We start from the raw sequence: 16221 nt of genomic DNA on the forward strand, positions 1-16221 counted from the left end.
ACTAGTATGCGCAATCGATAGTGCCGGCACCAAACCTTCCCACTATCGATAAGCTCATCGACTGTGGCACATCTTCAGCGCATAGATGCAGCGAAAAGCGGATGGTCTCGCGTTCGAATTTGTACGCACTGCAGCATAAATATTAAAAAAGATTAGGGAACATGCAGTTGCACAAACGGAGAGCCAAGCAAAAATATGGCCAGTGAATTGTGTCATAAATGTGAAAGTGTTTCAAGTTGCACTGCAGCGGCAGCCAGAACAACAACAACAACAACAGTAGCAGCAGCAGCAATAGCAACATAAACTGCACGCATGTGAAAAGGAGTGCGAGTGTGTAGAAAAAATCAATTGAGAAGGAAATTGCATATTCGCTGTCGCGGTTGAAACGAAAATAAGTAAAAGAAAATAATATATATATTTATATATATAAAGTGCGTTCGGGGTGTGTGCGTGCTTGCGAGTGTTTGTGTGTGCAAGAAAAGGAGCAAGAAGCAGCACCAGCAGCAGTAGAAATAGCAAAAGGAGGCAGCCACAACAACAAGCTAGAGAAAACCGCCAGCAGCAACAACCAACAGCAGCCCCCTAATAAAGAGCAGAGAAAAAAATGAGTTCAAGTTGTGAAAGGTGTGTGCCGTTACACTACAAACTACAACACTACCATCAGCGGCAGCAAAGCAATACAACAACAAATACGGCAATCTCCAGACAACGCGAATGTCGAAATTGTGTATACAATTTATTAAGAAAGCAAAACCAACAACGACAATGACCAACTGCAGATGCTTTTGTTGAATAAATCGCATTCTTGGCTGCAGAAAATTTCCATGCAGTGCGAGTGGGTGGGTGGTAAAAGGAGATGGTGGGCGTGGACGTGATTGAGTGAGGAAAGGAGAAGGAAAAGAGTGCGGAAGGAGTCGCATTTGCCTGCCAGAGTGTGTGCGTGCGTGAGAATGCGTGTGTGGGTGGCGACTCTCCCTCCCTGCGTGTCTCTTTCGCCTCTTCTCCCTCACTCTCTCTTGTCGCGTACATTTTCCTTTACCTTGATTAAATTCCTGGTTTATGCACTTTTTGGGTCTTTTTGTGGCCCGAGGCGCCTGCAAAATCGATTTTCTGGCAAGGCGCGGCAACAAGCGTCGTCCGCCAAATGTGCCAAATGGAGAGAGCCAGAGAGAGTACTACTAGCACTTACACCCTCTTTCGCTCACCTCACCCACTCTCTCCCAACTCCCATTCTTGGCCAAGCGAGTGTAAGTGTGAGTGTGAGTGTGTCAGGACTGCAATTTTCAAATAAGGAAAAACCGGATAATGCTCGACTAAATATGTTTGTCGGCGGCATAGAGAAAATACCAATTGAATGGGGGAAAAACCGGCACACACACACAAGCACACACGCACTCAGATGCTACGCACAATGCCGATTTTGGTCAACTTTTTGGTATCTCCTATTAATTTGCCTCAATGAATGCCCTAAAATATTGAATGAAACATTTGTTTGCGGGGAGATTTGGCCGTTGTTGATTTTTGCTGCCGCTTTTGAGGGCGTTTTTCACCAAGTTTCGAATCTCAAAGTACTTGACTGCGGCTGGCATTCCTGAGATACATTTTTCGGCCGCTCGAAAATAGAAGCAATCGCATTTTATGTCTTATTTATGTGTATTTCTCGCCTCCGGATCCCCATCCCCCATTTTCTTGTATGCTTCGGACCAGCAGAATAGAATGGGTAGAAATCATCGAGCCTCGCACCAAGGAGCACATGTACGCCAATCTCACCACTGGCGAGTGTGTTTGGGATCCACCAGAAGTAAGTACAAGTCTCTAAAGTTGTATATTTATGTGTATCAGCAAAGAACTGCTCTAAAATCAAGTTCCCAACGGAAGCTATCTGTGACTGCTACAACATCTTAAAATGTATTGGGGCAGTTAAGGTCTCACTTATTCGGCCACCAATAATATGTGGTTATTGGTTAGCATAATTTATTACAGTTCTATAAAGAATATTCCATTTTTTTATATGTATATTCCACTTCAAAAACTTCAAACCGTATGAATCTACACCGCTATATTTGTAAATCATCTTTATGCTGTTCAGAAAAGAATTAAGCAATCATCATGACTGGAATCTGAGTATGAGAAGTCAACAGTATCCATGTCTTATATTTCGCAGCACAAGATGTTTCTATGTTTACGGGGTTCACTTCATTGATTAGATGAGTAACTTGTTGTGCGGCTGGTTGTTTAATTACTACTCGGGGCCACTTGATTGCGCAAGTTTCTTGCTTGTGTTTGGCTTGCAAATTTTTTGTAACCCACTTCTCCAAGTGGCGTGACCAAGGTTAATTATATTAAAATAACTGTCGAATGATGCGCGCATCATCATAACCGTTCTGATATAACAGCTGGGTAAAAGGAGGAAATGTTGCAGTCTTTCATGCTTCAGTGCAAATATTTTCCCTCTCTAAAGGCAAAACTTTTCCTTTTCAGCCGGGATCGAATGAAAAACCATTAGCTGTCTGTTTGCTAAATGCATGGTTTTTTTGCTGCATTTTTTATGCTGTTTGGCTTATGCGGCAACGCCAAAAGGTGTTGCGGACTAATAACTTTGGTCTCGCCTGCAGGACGAAGCCGAAAGGCAAACATCGGCCAGACGAACAATCCAGGCCACCCTTCTTTGAATACCCCTTGCCTTCCTCTTGTTACCTCCTCTCAAAGGAAGTAGGAAAATTTTCATTGATTTTGTTGTTGGCCTGCAATGGCCTCGTTTCGCTTGTGATTGCACATACTTGGGCAGGAGTTTTCCGAAGGTACTGGTGTGCAGAGGAGTGCATGGCCTGCATCCATAATAGAAAGGCTAACGTAAGGAGCTACACGAACAAAAAATATTAGGACCAAATAAACGAAAACGTATATAAATCAGTGCAAAAATACGTTAACTGAAGGATCATTTTGTATATATCGGGTAATTATTTTAGTGTTGCAACATCTAAAAATACTACGTTTGTTAAAAAATGAGCTGCCTTGAACATATTAGAGCATTAATCAATTTTACTTAATAAAAAAAAATAAAAAAATATAAATGCAATATTTATTGCAAATTATATAAATTATTATAAAGGTACTTTCAGATATGTTCTCCTATAATTTACTACAAAAACGTATCCATAATAAACAGCTAGAACAAAAAGGTTTCTGGTGGACAACTTTCAGATAATTTTTTTGTGTGTAAGAGGGCGTAAGGTCCGCTCTCGAAGCCATGATTTATGGCTCGTCCTGCGGTCCTCCTTCCGCTTTCCCCCTCCCCGTTCTCTTACCACCAAGGCATTGCAGCAAAGTCACCGGGCTCTCTCTCTCTTTCTTTTGGTCTCTTCGAATGCTTATTTATGTGCATTTCATTTCGGTTTTTGTCACTCTCACTCTCTGTTTGACTCATCGACTACGTCATCCGCATTCTGAGTACACCCCCTCTACGCCCCCACAAGCATGGCTTTTCATAATATGCTTAAAATATGAATGAACTTGTTTCTAAATAACTTCATTGCTGAAAGAATTTATCTTTAATCGAATGAGACGATATAACTATCGTTACGATATATGTTTTATGGTAATATATAATAATTGTAAACATTTGTTTATATTATGTTTGTATGTTTATGTAAATCATTTTACTTATATTATGTTAGTTATAATTAATTTAAATGTAATGCATCAAAACTAATGCATTGTAGTTTGAAATCTTTTTCTGTTAAGAAACAACCTGGTTTATTCAGGGGCTCTATTGTGAATTTGGCAGCGTAAAGTCGACACTTCCGACTCTGTTCTGCCCCTTCGGAAGTACTAGATAAAGGCTATAAAGACCTGCCCCCGATTCAGTATCTGATTGCAGCTACTGAAATTGTTGCTGCTTCCCCTCGTGGCGATGAGGAAGTGAATCCTTTTTACTGCGCCATATAATCCGCACAATTTATGCAGGGCGGCATGAAAATGGCATTATTAAAGAAGGGGTGTCTGCATTACCTTGTCGGGCTCCCTTTTGCGTACTCATTGTTCCACCCTCGCTCTTTTCTAACTCGTTTTAAATAAATAACATTCTGTTCTTGATTTTTTTGCAGCTGCTTGTTGGCCAACTTGCAGCGCTTTGTTTTAGCCGGGCTCCCTTTGGTGTCACCAGCAACAACAACAAGAAAACGACAACTCTCGCTGCTGCGTTCATTGTACGTGATTTGAAATTTATTCACAATTGCTGGGACACCGTCTACTTTTTTCTCCCCTTTCTTTTTTTATTATAACTCGAAATTACCGCCCTCCCTGTCTCTCAACGCTTTGTCAACTTTTTCATACTGTTTTTTGTCGCTTTTTTTTGCCCATTTGGCTTTGTAAAACTTCCGGTTGGCAGGGAGAAACAGTAAAGAAAAGAAAAGTTGCCCACAAGTTGCACGTCCATTGCTCGTTTCATGTTTCACATTACGAAACCCGCCTCAAGACCTCAAGACAGTCGCACCAGAATCATTGGATGTTCATGTGCATCCGCCGGCGTCATCCAAGTGCTCCAAGTGCTCCAACTGCTCCCGCGACCCCAATCCCAATCCCCTTCAGAAAGAGGTGGTGCAACCAAATGCGGCGCCTACTCCAAAACGGTCGGACCTCGATCTGGGCCTTCCTCTTTGCTTCAGTGAAGGCTCTTGGGCTTCGCAATCGCCAAAATATTTCAATTGTCAGTGAGGTCTCTATGTACCTATTCTACTTCGGGTATATTAGACCCGAGACAATTTGATTTGTAACATTGCCTTCGTTATTGAGATTACATCAGAATAGGGTGGTAATTTTGGTGGAAATTATCATAATTTATTTCAATGGTATCGCTATTCCAGAATTTATAGATAAATTGGATTTCCTAAATAGAAATACTAATGCCAGTACCGACATAATACTAGGTATCGTAAGTCAGAAGAAGTCCATATGTCTTTGTATCTTGATTCAATAAATTCAATGAATCCACTTGATGAATATGCATGTCATGCATTATCTATGATTCCAGACTTCAGGTATTCCTTGCCACCCGGGGTTCCTCTTCGTCGGTTGGCTATCGCCCATTGCCTTCTTGGGCCAAGTTTGGTTTCCTGTCTTTGCGGCCAAAGTGTGCTTTTCGGATCCACACAGGCACCCAGCTGAATACAGACTTCTTCCGCTTTGCTTGGCACAATTTGAAAGCAATTACGAAGTCAATTAAATGTGCATAAATATTGCTAATGAATTTCGTCGTTCGGAGCTCCTTGCAGGGGAATTTACATTTTAATTTTCGCAATCCCCTAGAGGCGAAATTGTCTGATTTTAAGCAACTTCAATAACTTTGTAGTTCATTTTGTGCTTAATTTGGCTTAGTCATGTTTTTTTTTTGGAAAATGCTTGAGTTTTTAGAACTTATAACTTATATATTACATCCATCATAAAAGCGAATCACTCGCATTTATTTGTCAGTATGTGCAGTTGATTGATGATCACTTTCGATCCCAGATCCCTGCCCAATGAATTAATTTCTTGTGTAGCTGAACTATGGTAGAGGTAATTAGTAGCATCATATCGTAAATAAGCGAAGGACTAGGCTTTTTTGTTGCTCACGGATCTATAAATACGTATTTGACTTGGACTTCTGCGCGATCTGCATTCCATTTCTCTGGCGGGAATGTGAAACATGTGCCCAACTCAACGATAACTGCATTGCCTTAATCTATAAATCGGCTATTTAATTGTTATTGCTTTCGTCTGGAAAAAGTTATTGGGGATTGTTTTATGTGACGAGAAAAATGAGCGAGCCAACTTTAAATTGAAGTCAAATCTACACATATTGCTTAAGATCAACCGCAATTCGATTCTATTCATTGCTTTCGAATTTTGGCGGCACATTCCATTCGAATTTCATGAGACGATGTTATCGCCTCCATGGGTTCTATTTTGGGATCTACGCTGGACTTCAAAATTTGCTCTGTTGATGACCTAATTTTTTGGAGGGGCAACCGAAAGCTCTGCGTTGACTTTCTGTTTGTTTTTACCCCAGTGTGTTGTATTTAATATCATTTGCTCGTTTTCCCGCTGCATGATTCACTGATGAGCAAATGAAAGGAAGAGTGGCTGGGTCCGAAACTGACCTCGGCTATAGTCTTCTGTATACGAAAAACTCCAGACTCCGGCCGATTAGAAATCTTGTGCGTGCCTGCTTCTTTTTTCGCCTCGATCGACCCACTTGCCGCTGATTAAAAGTTGTAATTGTTTTTCAATAAGCGCCAGACGCACATGCCACATGCTGTACTCCATGGTTGGCAAATTGAATGGCAGATAACGAAACGGAATGCATTACTCGAGGGATCTATATGTAACGCTTGGCTCAATTAAATAAATTAATGGGGTCGCAATTAAATCATATCAATCTAATAACTCTGTTATAATAAGTCTGTTGAGAAAGTATTGTTTTGTAGGACGTTCTTTCTAGATTGTTGTAGTAGGAATCAAGTTTATTTATTAGTATATCTTGCTGCGCATATAGGCCTTTCATCTCCTATCTCACAGGGCGTATGAGTAATCATTCTTATGGTACGTCATGCAGAGGCGAATCATTCCGACACTTTAATCCATAAGGAATGGTATTTTTTTTTGTAAAAATAAATCGTTGACAGTCTAATTTCAACATGGCGAAACACAATGCCTTTTTTTTTTTTGTTTTTTTTTTTTTTTTTTTTTGTTTTTAGTAGCAATACTCTGGACATTTCAGTTAAAAAGGGAATCACAAATGTATACTAATTCGTATCAATAATGTATAAGAAAATATTAACAAGCTTATCAATTGAAAGGGAGTAATTTGTCAAAATAGCGCCAGGGTTTGTTATTTAATTTAATTAAATGCGGTTCTTGTATATTGCAAATGAAACGATAACAAAAGACACTCTCAAAGTCACTATTTAAATATTTGAATTAATTGGTTACACCCCAACTTCCAACAAACACAATGGGCATATTCAAGCTGACCGTTTTCTGACTAAGATGTAGGGCATTGTTGTTCATATTCCACAATTATGAAAAGTTAGGTAAGAATTTTGTAGCAGGCCAAAAATGAGGTCGAGTCGTTTGATGTTTCTTATTATAGTTCATCTCGCATTTGAATCGAGGCAGCGGGGAATCGGATCATTGGCGACGTGGAGGGAGGACTATCTGACTGACTGACTTACTGCTGAGTGACGACTGACGACCGAATAAGCTACTGACGGGCAGTTGGAAACCCAACAATGCGAAAAGCGTAACGAGGCGACGTGGCATCTGAGTGGCCCATCTCCACTGGGTGGCCTTGCTCCCAGCCAATCCCACTCCCCATAGACGTCTGGTCGCGCCCACAAATTATGCAACATGCAACGCAATCGGGGCGCCGCTTCGAAATGGAAATAAAAACCAGAAATGAAAAGCAGCCAAGCCGAAAGCTTTCCATTTGCAGCGGGGTGCGATGAGCAATGGGCGGTGGGCGTTGAACGGTGGGCGGGGCTGGCATTGTTATTGTTGCTATCTGTGGCCAGTTGCAACCACAAAAGCAAGAGCAGCAGAACGCCAGCAGGCAGCTGAATTAAAAGAGGGCGTGGGTCAGGGACCAACCACCAACCACCTCCCACTGCCCATCGCCCAACTGGCCCGGACAAGTGCAGCTGAAGCTGGGTCTCCCAGTAGTCTGAAGTGAACGCATCTGCAGCGCAAAAGTTCAAGGTCAACGCTGCTGCTGCTGTTGCTGCTGTGGCTGCTGCTGCTCTTACTGCATGTATTTTGCAGAAATAACCCTGACTTCTGGGTGGGACAGGGATGGGGAGTGCGGAGTGAGCGAGATGGAGCGGATTAAGCACACGCGCCTCGCCATCAAGGCCAGATATTAAAGGGAGGATAAAATCAGAGATGTGTACTACAACGTATTTCCGAAGTTTACTTTTAACAAGCTGTACAAAAATGAAATTCAAAATGTAATGGATTTGGATTAGGTATATAGATCGTGATAACGTCACTATACATATATATCTGCTCTTGACGATCGATAAGAATTATTTTCTTTTATTAACAGGATTTAAGCTATTTAATGTATTTAATTTAATTTAATGCCTGCGGACAATCACGGCATCACGGTCATCAATCATTATCCGTTAAAGTAGCCAAGAAAACATTTAAGAGCTTTTGGTGCAATTTTCTTAGATCCTAGGTAGGTGCGTAATGTAATGTATCTCAAATCTTGTACACCACCTTAATACAATGCAAATACCTATCCCATCACTGATGCGGCACAAGGCTCATGCAAACGACTGCAGTCGGAAAACCATCGAGAATTCCTGTTTGGCAAGCACTTGTTGTATTTGTATTTACTCGGCTGATACAACCCCTCAGACTGAGATTATAAACACACACGGAGGCACACCCACTCGCACTCTTTGTGCGCTCGAGTTTGCTGATTAAGCCCCAAGAAAAGCTCTCGAGCTGAGATACCAAAATAGATCTGCTTTTGTGTAATTGCTTGATAATTCAAGAGGAGGGATAAAAGCCAGCGCCATGCAACACCAACAGCAACAGCAACAATGGAGCCTCCCAAGCTTTAGCAGAATGGAACTCATCGTTGCCACCACTAGAGCTGAATGTCATTGGGTCTGGTCTCACTTCTGAAGAAACTATGTTTGTGTGTCAGATGTTGAAACGTGCAGAAATTGCAATGCTTTTCCACGAATCCAATATATCAGTAAAAATATGATTGCAGTGATAGGAACTTGACATTGAAATAATTTTTAAATTTAATTAAAAGAAATACAAAACTGTACCAGCGTTTATAAAAATAAAGGTATTCAGAGGTAAAAATATTGTTTGATATAATTTTTATGAGAAAGTAACCATTAATTTCTTGTTGATCTGCATAAACAGTAGGAACATTTTCAAGGTAGGAATTATGAATCGATTAGTGTTGGCTTCACCTTTCAGCATACTTATGTTTATGAGTGTTTATCTAATAAACGCCCGTTGATCTCCCAGCCCACGTGTTGCCCCCTTCTCGATTCCTATCCCAAATTCCACGACCAACGATCCGATACGAACTGCACAATCCCACACACACGACCACTCTCCGTCTGATGACAACGATCCAAACTAATTTTGCCACGCGTACCGCGTTCTGTTCTCGTTCCCGGTCTTAGTCCGAAACTCATTCCCGTTCCGTTCTCGCTTTACAGGATGTGCCAATTAAGCGGACCGACTCATCGCAGTGGTGGGAACTGTTTGATACGAATACCCAGCGGTTCTACTACTACAATGCGGCCACGCAGAAGACCGTGTGGCACCGGCCGAGTAAGTGCGACATCATTCCGCTGGCGAAGCTGCAGACGCTCAAGCAGAACACCGATCCCAGCGAGCGTCGCGAGCAGACCACGCCCCAAAAACAGCAGCAGGTGCAGCACTCTTCCCAGCAGCAACAACAACCGTCTCCCATGTCGGGACCGAACAAGAAAGGACGTGGCCAGCAACGGATCAGCGGTGGTAATGGTACGGTGGCGAGCTCGGAGGAGAAGCTTACCAGCAACGAAGTGATCTCTAGTCCACGTGGTCGTCAAAGCTTTCGGTGAGTGGGCTTGCCTTGAGTTGAGCAGCCCCATTTGGGGCCTGCTTCTACATTGTTTACACTCACATATGTTTACATTTCATTCTGGGCCACTTTGCAGCGTTGGCACTGGTGACTCATCCCGCTCGATGGACACGCAGCAGCAGCATCCGCAGGGCTACGCCTCCAGGCGTTCGCAAGGTGAGTGCTCTGGTTAACCCCAACATCCTGGTGACTCATCAACATCCTTTCAACCGAACAGACTCCTGCAATCAGTATAAGGAATCGGGCAAGTCAAGCGACTCTAGTCTGTCCAGTGCCCATGGCTACAGGCGCTTCAATGACAGCGGCGTTCCGGGGTCGGGACATCCGGATAACCTGCGTCTTGGCTCCCTGCAGAAGCAACAACGTGGCGGTGGCAAGGACAATGGAGCGTAAGTTTTTGAGGTTTGGCATCCATCACTTCATCGGCTTTAAATCGCTTCTGTACCCCCATCTCCATCTCTGCTTGCGCTTGGGTCACGGATTGCCTTTCAGTTTCGAGATGCTGCAAGAGAGCACCAGTTCGCATAACTTACCGCATGGCAGCACCTCCACATCCTCATCCTACGCCGGTGGCAGTGGCTATGGAGACAAGTATTTTGATCATCAGCTGCTGCCCAACCACCTGCAGGGCTATTCCTCCAAGTCGTCGGATATTGCCTCACCTACGCACTCCATTCACACGCCCCAGTCGCAGAAGAAGAAGATGTCCCCGGATGCAGCGCCCGCTGCACAATTCAACTACGCACAACAGCAGCATCAGCAGAGAAACGCACAACGCAGTGCTGGAGGCGCTGGTGGCACCGGAGCCCCAGCGAGCAAGTCCTACGGAGGCGGTACGAATAGTTATCCATGCTGTAAACCTCGGCTGGCTGCTTGAATTATACATGCATATGCTATTTAGAAGTTCGAAAATGTTGCTAATAAGCTAGATGATAAAACATTGGCAAAAGGATAAGGACCTTCCATATAAATTGAGTTTCTCTTAATTTATATAACTGGTTTTGATACCTTAGTACGGATATGTAGTAGGAGTGAACCTAAATTTAAATGCAGTCAAACGATGTTTATAGCACTACAAAACGATTTATCTTCATGTTAAATATATTCAACCTTTTTAGATCGCGAATACAAAGTGTCTTTGGCCCGCTCTGGCAGTTTCATGTCCTCTTCAATCAATCCCGCCGCCGCTGGCCACCACAGCAAATCCTACCGTAAGAGCAGCGCGGAAGCGGCGAATGGAGGAGCTGCCAGCGATGACTCCATGCACGAAAAGTATTTTAAGTCAGTGGAAAACACACCGCTCTCGCGGCGCCGTCACACCACCAATGCAACCAAGAGCGGAGGTGGGGCCAGTGGCAGCAACACGGCCACCAGCACGGCGGGCAGCGGCAGCAGTAGCCACAAAAAGCACTCGAGCGACTCTAGTCCGCAGAGTCCGATCAGTCCACAGACAAAGAGTTCGCGGCAGGCTAAGACGAGTGCCACCAGTACTGTGCCTCAGATGCAGCATTCACCGCGCCTGCAGGAGCCGAGCCATAGCCTAGATTTGTTGAGTCTGGAAAGGATTTCGTTGGGAAAATCGGGGCCTGTTTCTCCAGGAGTTGGGACAGAGAACCTTGGCCTGCTGACGCACTCGTCGCGCGGCTCCAACGACTCTGCCCGCCAGCGCCAGAAGTCCAATAACTCCTCGGCGAACCGTTCGCAGTCGCATCATTATCCCGGACAGAGCTCCTTGCGACATAGCGCCAGTTCTAGTCTGGACAAACGAGGCTACCATGTGGGAGGAGGGAGTGGCGATGGAAGGGGAGGGACAGGCGGTGAAAAGCGGCGCTCAAAGCAGCATCACTATCATCAGCAAGCTGACAACAGCGACGTGGAGTACGACAATGGGAATACCTCACCCTTGTACACAAATTGGGACCAGGAAATGCCCCACCTGCTGCCTCTCAAACACTATATCATTGAGCAGGCAAAGTTGTCGGGTCGCTATGAATACCGTGGTGGCGACGGCGGGGATTCGGACTCGTACCACTCGGATAGCCAGTCGGAGCACTCACTCTCAGGACACGAACCGGACAACGAGGACTCGGATGGAGGATCGGACACGCATGGCGGTTATCTGGAACACAACTACGGCATGATCGACGATTACGCCAATATGGGTGACAGCGTATCCTACTACGCATACATGTATCCGCCGCACGATCCCGCCGGAAGGGAAGATATGTTAGTATAGATTTGATTTCTTCCTCCTTCAGCATTCTTAACTTTTGTATTGTATACTTTAGCTCCGAAAACGTGGAGGCTGTGCTGGAGGGAATTGGTGGCAATACGACAGAACCTTCGGCTCCAACCGCCACCGCCCCCAAGCCAAAGCCTCGTTACCAGATCTCGTACTACGACACCGTATCACACAGTCCCTCAGCAGGAAGCGGCTATCACGGTCAGCAGCTTTACTCCAATACTCCGCCGTATTCTGGGCATGGTCATGGCCATCACGTTCCACCGCCGTCAGTGCCCCACCAGCAGCAGCTGCACCTGGAACCAAGCGACGCCAAGCAGAAGCAGTCGCAGACCCTGCCCTCCCCTAACAGGCAGATTTCGCGCCTAGCTGGCGCCGGTCACCAAGGATCGGGACCAGCTGCATCATCCAAAGAAGAGACCGGCCACTGTTCTGTTGCCGGTCAACAGCAGGCAACCGTGGGTACTGTGACGCCAGCTAGTCTTTCCCGACCTGGTCACAAGATGGCTCCTCCCTCGCTAAAGCCCACCATCCAGCAAATTTTTCCTCCAAGCGAACGGGCGCCAGGAATGGGAGGCTCAGGATTGGGTGGACCTACGTTGGCCTGCATGAAAGAATGTGATATAGAGAAATTCGCTGCCGACAATCTGAATTTACACTCTAAGGGAATCTTCCGGAAAAAGGCATCTGTGCGAGACATGCTTAGTTGGACGGCGGAGGCGATTAGCAGACCCATGTTGGCTTTGTCCCGAGACAAGGCGGACAAGAAAACGGCCATTGAACTATTTAAACTGGTGCAGATCTACATGGCTGATCGCAAGGCGCGAATAGGCATGACTTTAAATTCAGTGGCCATAGAAATAATTGGTGCATCCCTACCACAGCAACAGTGAGTTAATAACCTTAATATAATATATGTAAAAACAATAAACTAATCTGTATTTCTTTTTCACAGATTAAGAGACGAGCTATACGTCCAGTTGTGTCGGCAAACGACAGAGAATCCCAAAAGAGACTCGCTCATCCGCGGGTGGGAGTTGATGGCCATCTGTCTGTCCTACGTACCCCCTTCGCCCACGTTTCAACCGACGCTGCTCAAGTCAGTAATTTAAATTATAAATTCAAATATAACTCTTAATTTTGTGTTTCGTATTGCAGTTATGTCAATCGGCACCGCGATCCATCGTTTGCCACGTGTTTCATGGAGGTTAGCAAGTGGCCTATCCATGTGCAAATTTCACACTACGCAACTGTGTGCTGTCGACGCTTGGATCGCATAGGTAGCAGTGGACGCCGAATGGCCAAAAAACCAACTGTAGATGAGGTGGAGCAAGCGCGGGTAACTATTCATACTCGAAAATGTTCAAAACAATTATAAAATTTGCTCGATCCTCAACTTTTAGCAACAAATCTTAAGGAACAGCATGTTTGGGAACACGCTCTCTGAAGTGATGGATCTTCAAAAAGAAAAATTTCCTTTCCGCAAGCTGCCCTGGATACAGACCACATTATCAGAGCATGTATGTTATTGGTTGCCTAACTGTAATTCGCGTTAAACCTTTATGTAAATAAATATTTTTCTTTGTTTAAGGTGCTCCTGCTCAATGGCAAGCAGACTGAAGGAATCTTTCGAGTCTCCGCGGATGTGGATGAAGTAGGTTGCATGAAGAACCGCCTGGATCGGTGGGATGTTCCTGATTACAAAAACACATTGGGTAAGAGATTAATTTCACAACTGATTTATAAGAACTGAATGAAGTTTAATATTCAATTCCATTTCTTAGTTGATGCACACACGCCAGCCAGTCTGCTTAAGCTGTGGTACCGAGAACTGTACGATCCACTTATACCGGATGCTTACTACGAAGATTGCGTAAACACAGAGGATCCCGACAAAGCCAAAGAAATAGTTAATAAGTTGCCCGAAATAAATCAGCTGGTAAGATATACTGTTATTATAGAAAATTAATGGAGCTATAAATTTATGAATTATCTATGATTTCAGGTTCTAACGTATCTAATACATTTCCTGCAACAGTTTGCCATACCCGAGGTGGTCAGTTGCACCAAGATGGACTCCTCGAATCTGGCCATGGTGTTTGCGCCCAACTGCCTACGCTGTACATCAGAGGATCCCAAAGTGATTCTGGAGAACGCTCGGAAAGAGATGTCCTTCATGCGCACTTTAATTCAGCACATGGACACGACGCACGTGGCCAATCTGGTCTAATGGGCTGTTGGCCATCAAAATCGGCAAACGACCTACCTACCAACCTACCAATATGCAAACGTTATTAACCTATCCTAACTTACTACCTACCAAATCTAACTTTAACTCAATTTGTATTTATACAAATATGATGAAGCTTAATCTTAATTCCTACTTTAACTTTAACTCGTTTGCTACTCGAATTTTCTCACTTATTGCTACCAAGACCAAAAGTCTATGGATTTAATTTTATTTCGTAATGACTAGGATGCTTGTTCAGAACAATGGCAACAACCCCAAATACTCGACGATCTTGTAACCCGTAGTGCTTTTTAAAACCAAAAATAACTGAAAGATGAATCCAAAACTGAAAACTCAATGCGTGCATGCCTAGTTATGTCTCAAATTGTAGTTGAAATAATTTATTTTGCATTTTAACTGTTGTTTTTCTTTAAATGGAATTTAAATCAAAGCAAGCAAGCAAATACTCAAAGAAACTCTTAACTCTCAACAGTGCGAAGCAAAGCAAACCTTAAAGAACTTCTTGCGAAGCCTATAAATAGTTATAAAATAAAGCTAACGATAACTTAAATTAAACTCTATATATATTATGATGTACACTATATGAAAAGGTGGATCAAGAAGGAGAGCTGAAAGAGAGATAAGTGAATCAAACGCAATAAGAGGTCAATGATGAAACTGCTTATAAATTACTTGCAGCCAACGTAGTGCTATATACAAAATATTTATTCATTTGCATAAATAAAAGAATGAAAATAATTAATTATGAAAAAGTTCGAATCAATCGCAATTTCATGGAGAACAAGTCAATTGAAAATATATAAATATGTATGGTAACCTGCAGTTTTCGAGGTGATCGAATAAAGTTATAAATGTAAAACAAAGTTGGGAGAAATATCGACAACTAGTCATCGGAGCACATGCCCATTGTGGGATTACAAATTCAGCCGGTTCTTCCTTTGCTGTTATTAATGCGTGCCACAATTATTTATGCCCAATTTCGAAGTCATTTCAAACCGTTTGTCTTCTGATAATTGCTAATAATTTAGCCTCACTTGACGAGCATAAGCCCCCCAGGCCATGGCACCTTATCGACCAGTAGACCTCGTCAATGTCTCGAATTGGTCGCATTTACTTATCGCATACCTCCGAAAAACGCCGTTCTGTTGAAAAGAACGTGGCCTGTATTTTTATCACCATTCATTATTCATTGTTCACTATTCATTATTATGTTTTCATCTTCTTGTAAAGCACAACAACTTTTTGAATGGTCATTACTTACCACTGAAAACTTCCTTCAGACCACTCGCCCCCAAAGACGCTGTTCGAACCATTCATATTGATAAATTTGAATACTCACCTTGTGATATGTCACAAAATGGCCGTCAGTTGACTTTTTCGGGTGCAAAATGTTGTATCGATGGGATTTTGTCGGGGATCACACAACTTACTATCTGATAGCAGACGAACAAGTGCCTGCCGATGATGAAGCGTCGAAGTGATATATCCGGGGATTACAGGTGCACTCGGGAGTATGGGGTTCCTTTCCACCATATCTTGGAAAGCAGGCTTTGCATTAATTTGTGTTCTAAATGTTTTAATCTCTTTTTCAGTCTATGGGTTTTTAACGAAATTAATTGGGTATATCGGTTATTATTCGGAAAGGTGTATATTATTCATATTTTTAACATATGTTGCACAGCAAAATATACATTTTACTTATCTTCCATGTCATTTTTTTTTTAATTTGGGAGTCATAAAATCTAATCACCAGTCGATTGGCTGTAGTTGACTGCCCTTTACAAGGCACGAGAACTCTATTTGCAATTTATTAAATCACTTTTCAGCGTACCGTATCAATAGAAATGGGTTTATAGCCTAATATCACATGGAATTGAGTCATTTAATAGTGAAGTCATACAGTTTCTATCGAAGTTCAGGAAATTTTGAAATAGTCACCATTTACCCACATCGCAACACATGAAAAACTTTAAACAATTTACTCTATACTTCCCGTGCGAAATGAACGCGTGACATCCTTTCCTCCAGCGGAAACTGAAGATTTTCACTGTTCCCGAAACTCGTCGAGGCCCAAAACTTATCTCGAAG

At 43.2% G+C, this 16221-nt stretch overlaps 1 protein-coding gene across 1 annotated transcript; it reads left to right on the forward strand.

Moving 5' to 3' along the window:
- The first annotated feature begins 73 nt into the window (after positions 1–73).
- LOC122618956 (hornerin) lies at positions 74–14838 on the forward strand. The gene is made up of 14 exons (XM_043795550.1): positions 74–624; positions 1711–1801; positions 9231–9616; positions 9717–9796; positions 9858–10029; positions 10133–10473; positions 10759–11866; positions 11929–12771; positions 12838–12981; positions 13041–13221; positions 13286–13402; positions 13474–13597; positions 13667–13821; positions 13888–14838. Exons 1-14 carry the CDS (start codon positions 605–607, stop codon positions 14110–14112), a joined length of 3987 nt encoding a protein of 1328 aa, XP_043651485.1. The 5' UTR covers positions 74–604; the 3' UTR covers positions 14113–14838.
- Positions 14839–16221: the final 1383 nt, after the last annotated feature.

Source organism: Drosophila teissieri, chromosome 3R, assembly GCF_016746235.2.
Source record: "Drosophila teissieri strain GT53w chromosome 3R, Prin_Dtei_1.1, whole genome shotgun sequence".
Lineage (NCBI taxonomy): Eukaryota > Metazoa > Arthropoda > Insecta > Diptera > Drosophilidae > Drosophila > Drosophila teissieri.

Bases quoted from the DNA above. Each gene is read 5' to 3' on its own strand.
- LOC122618956 (XM_043795550.1), top strand. From the start codon at position 605: ATGAGTTCAAGTTGTGAAAG. The intron at 1,802-9,230 runs GTAAGTACAAGT...CTCGCTTTACAG, and splicing joins GTGTTTGGGATCCACCAGAA to GATGTGCCAATTAAGCGGAC. The intron at 13,403-13,473 runs GTATGTTATTGG...TCTTTGTTTAAG, and splicing joins AGACCACATTATCAGAGCAT to GTGCTCCTGCTCAATGGCAA.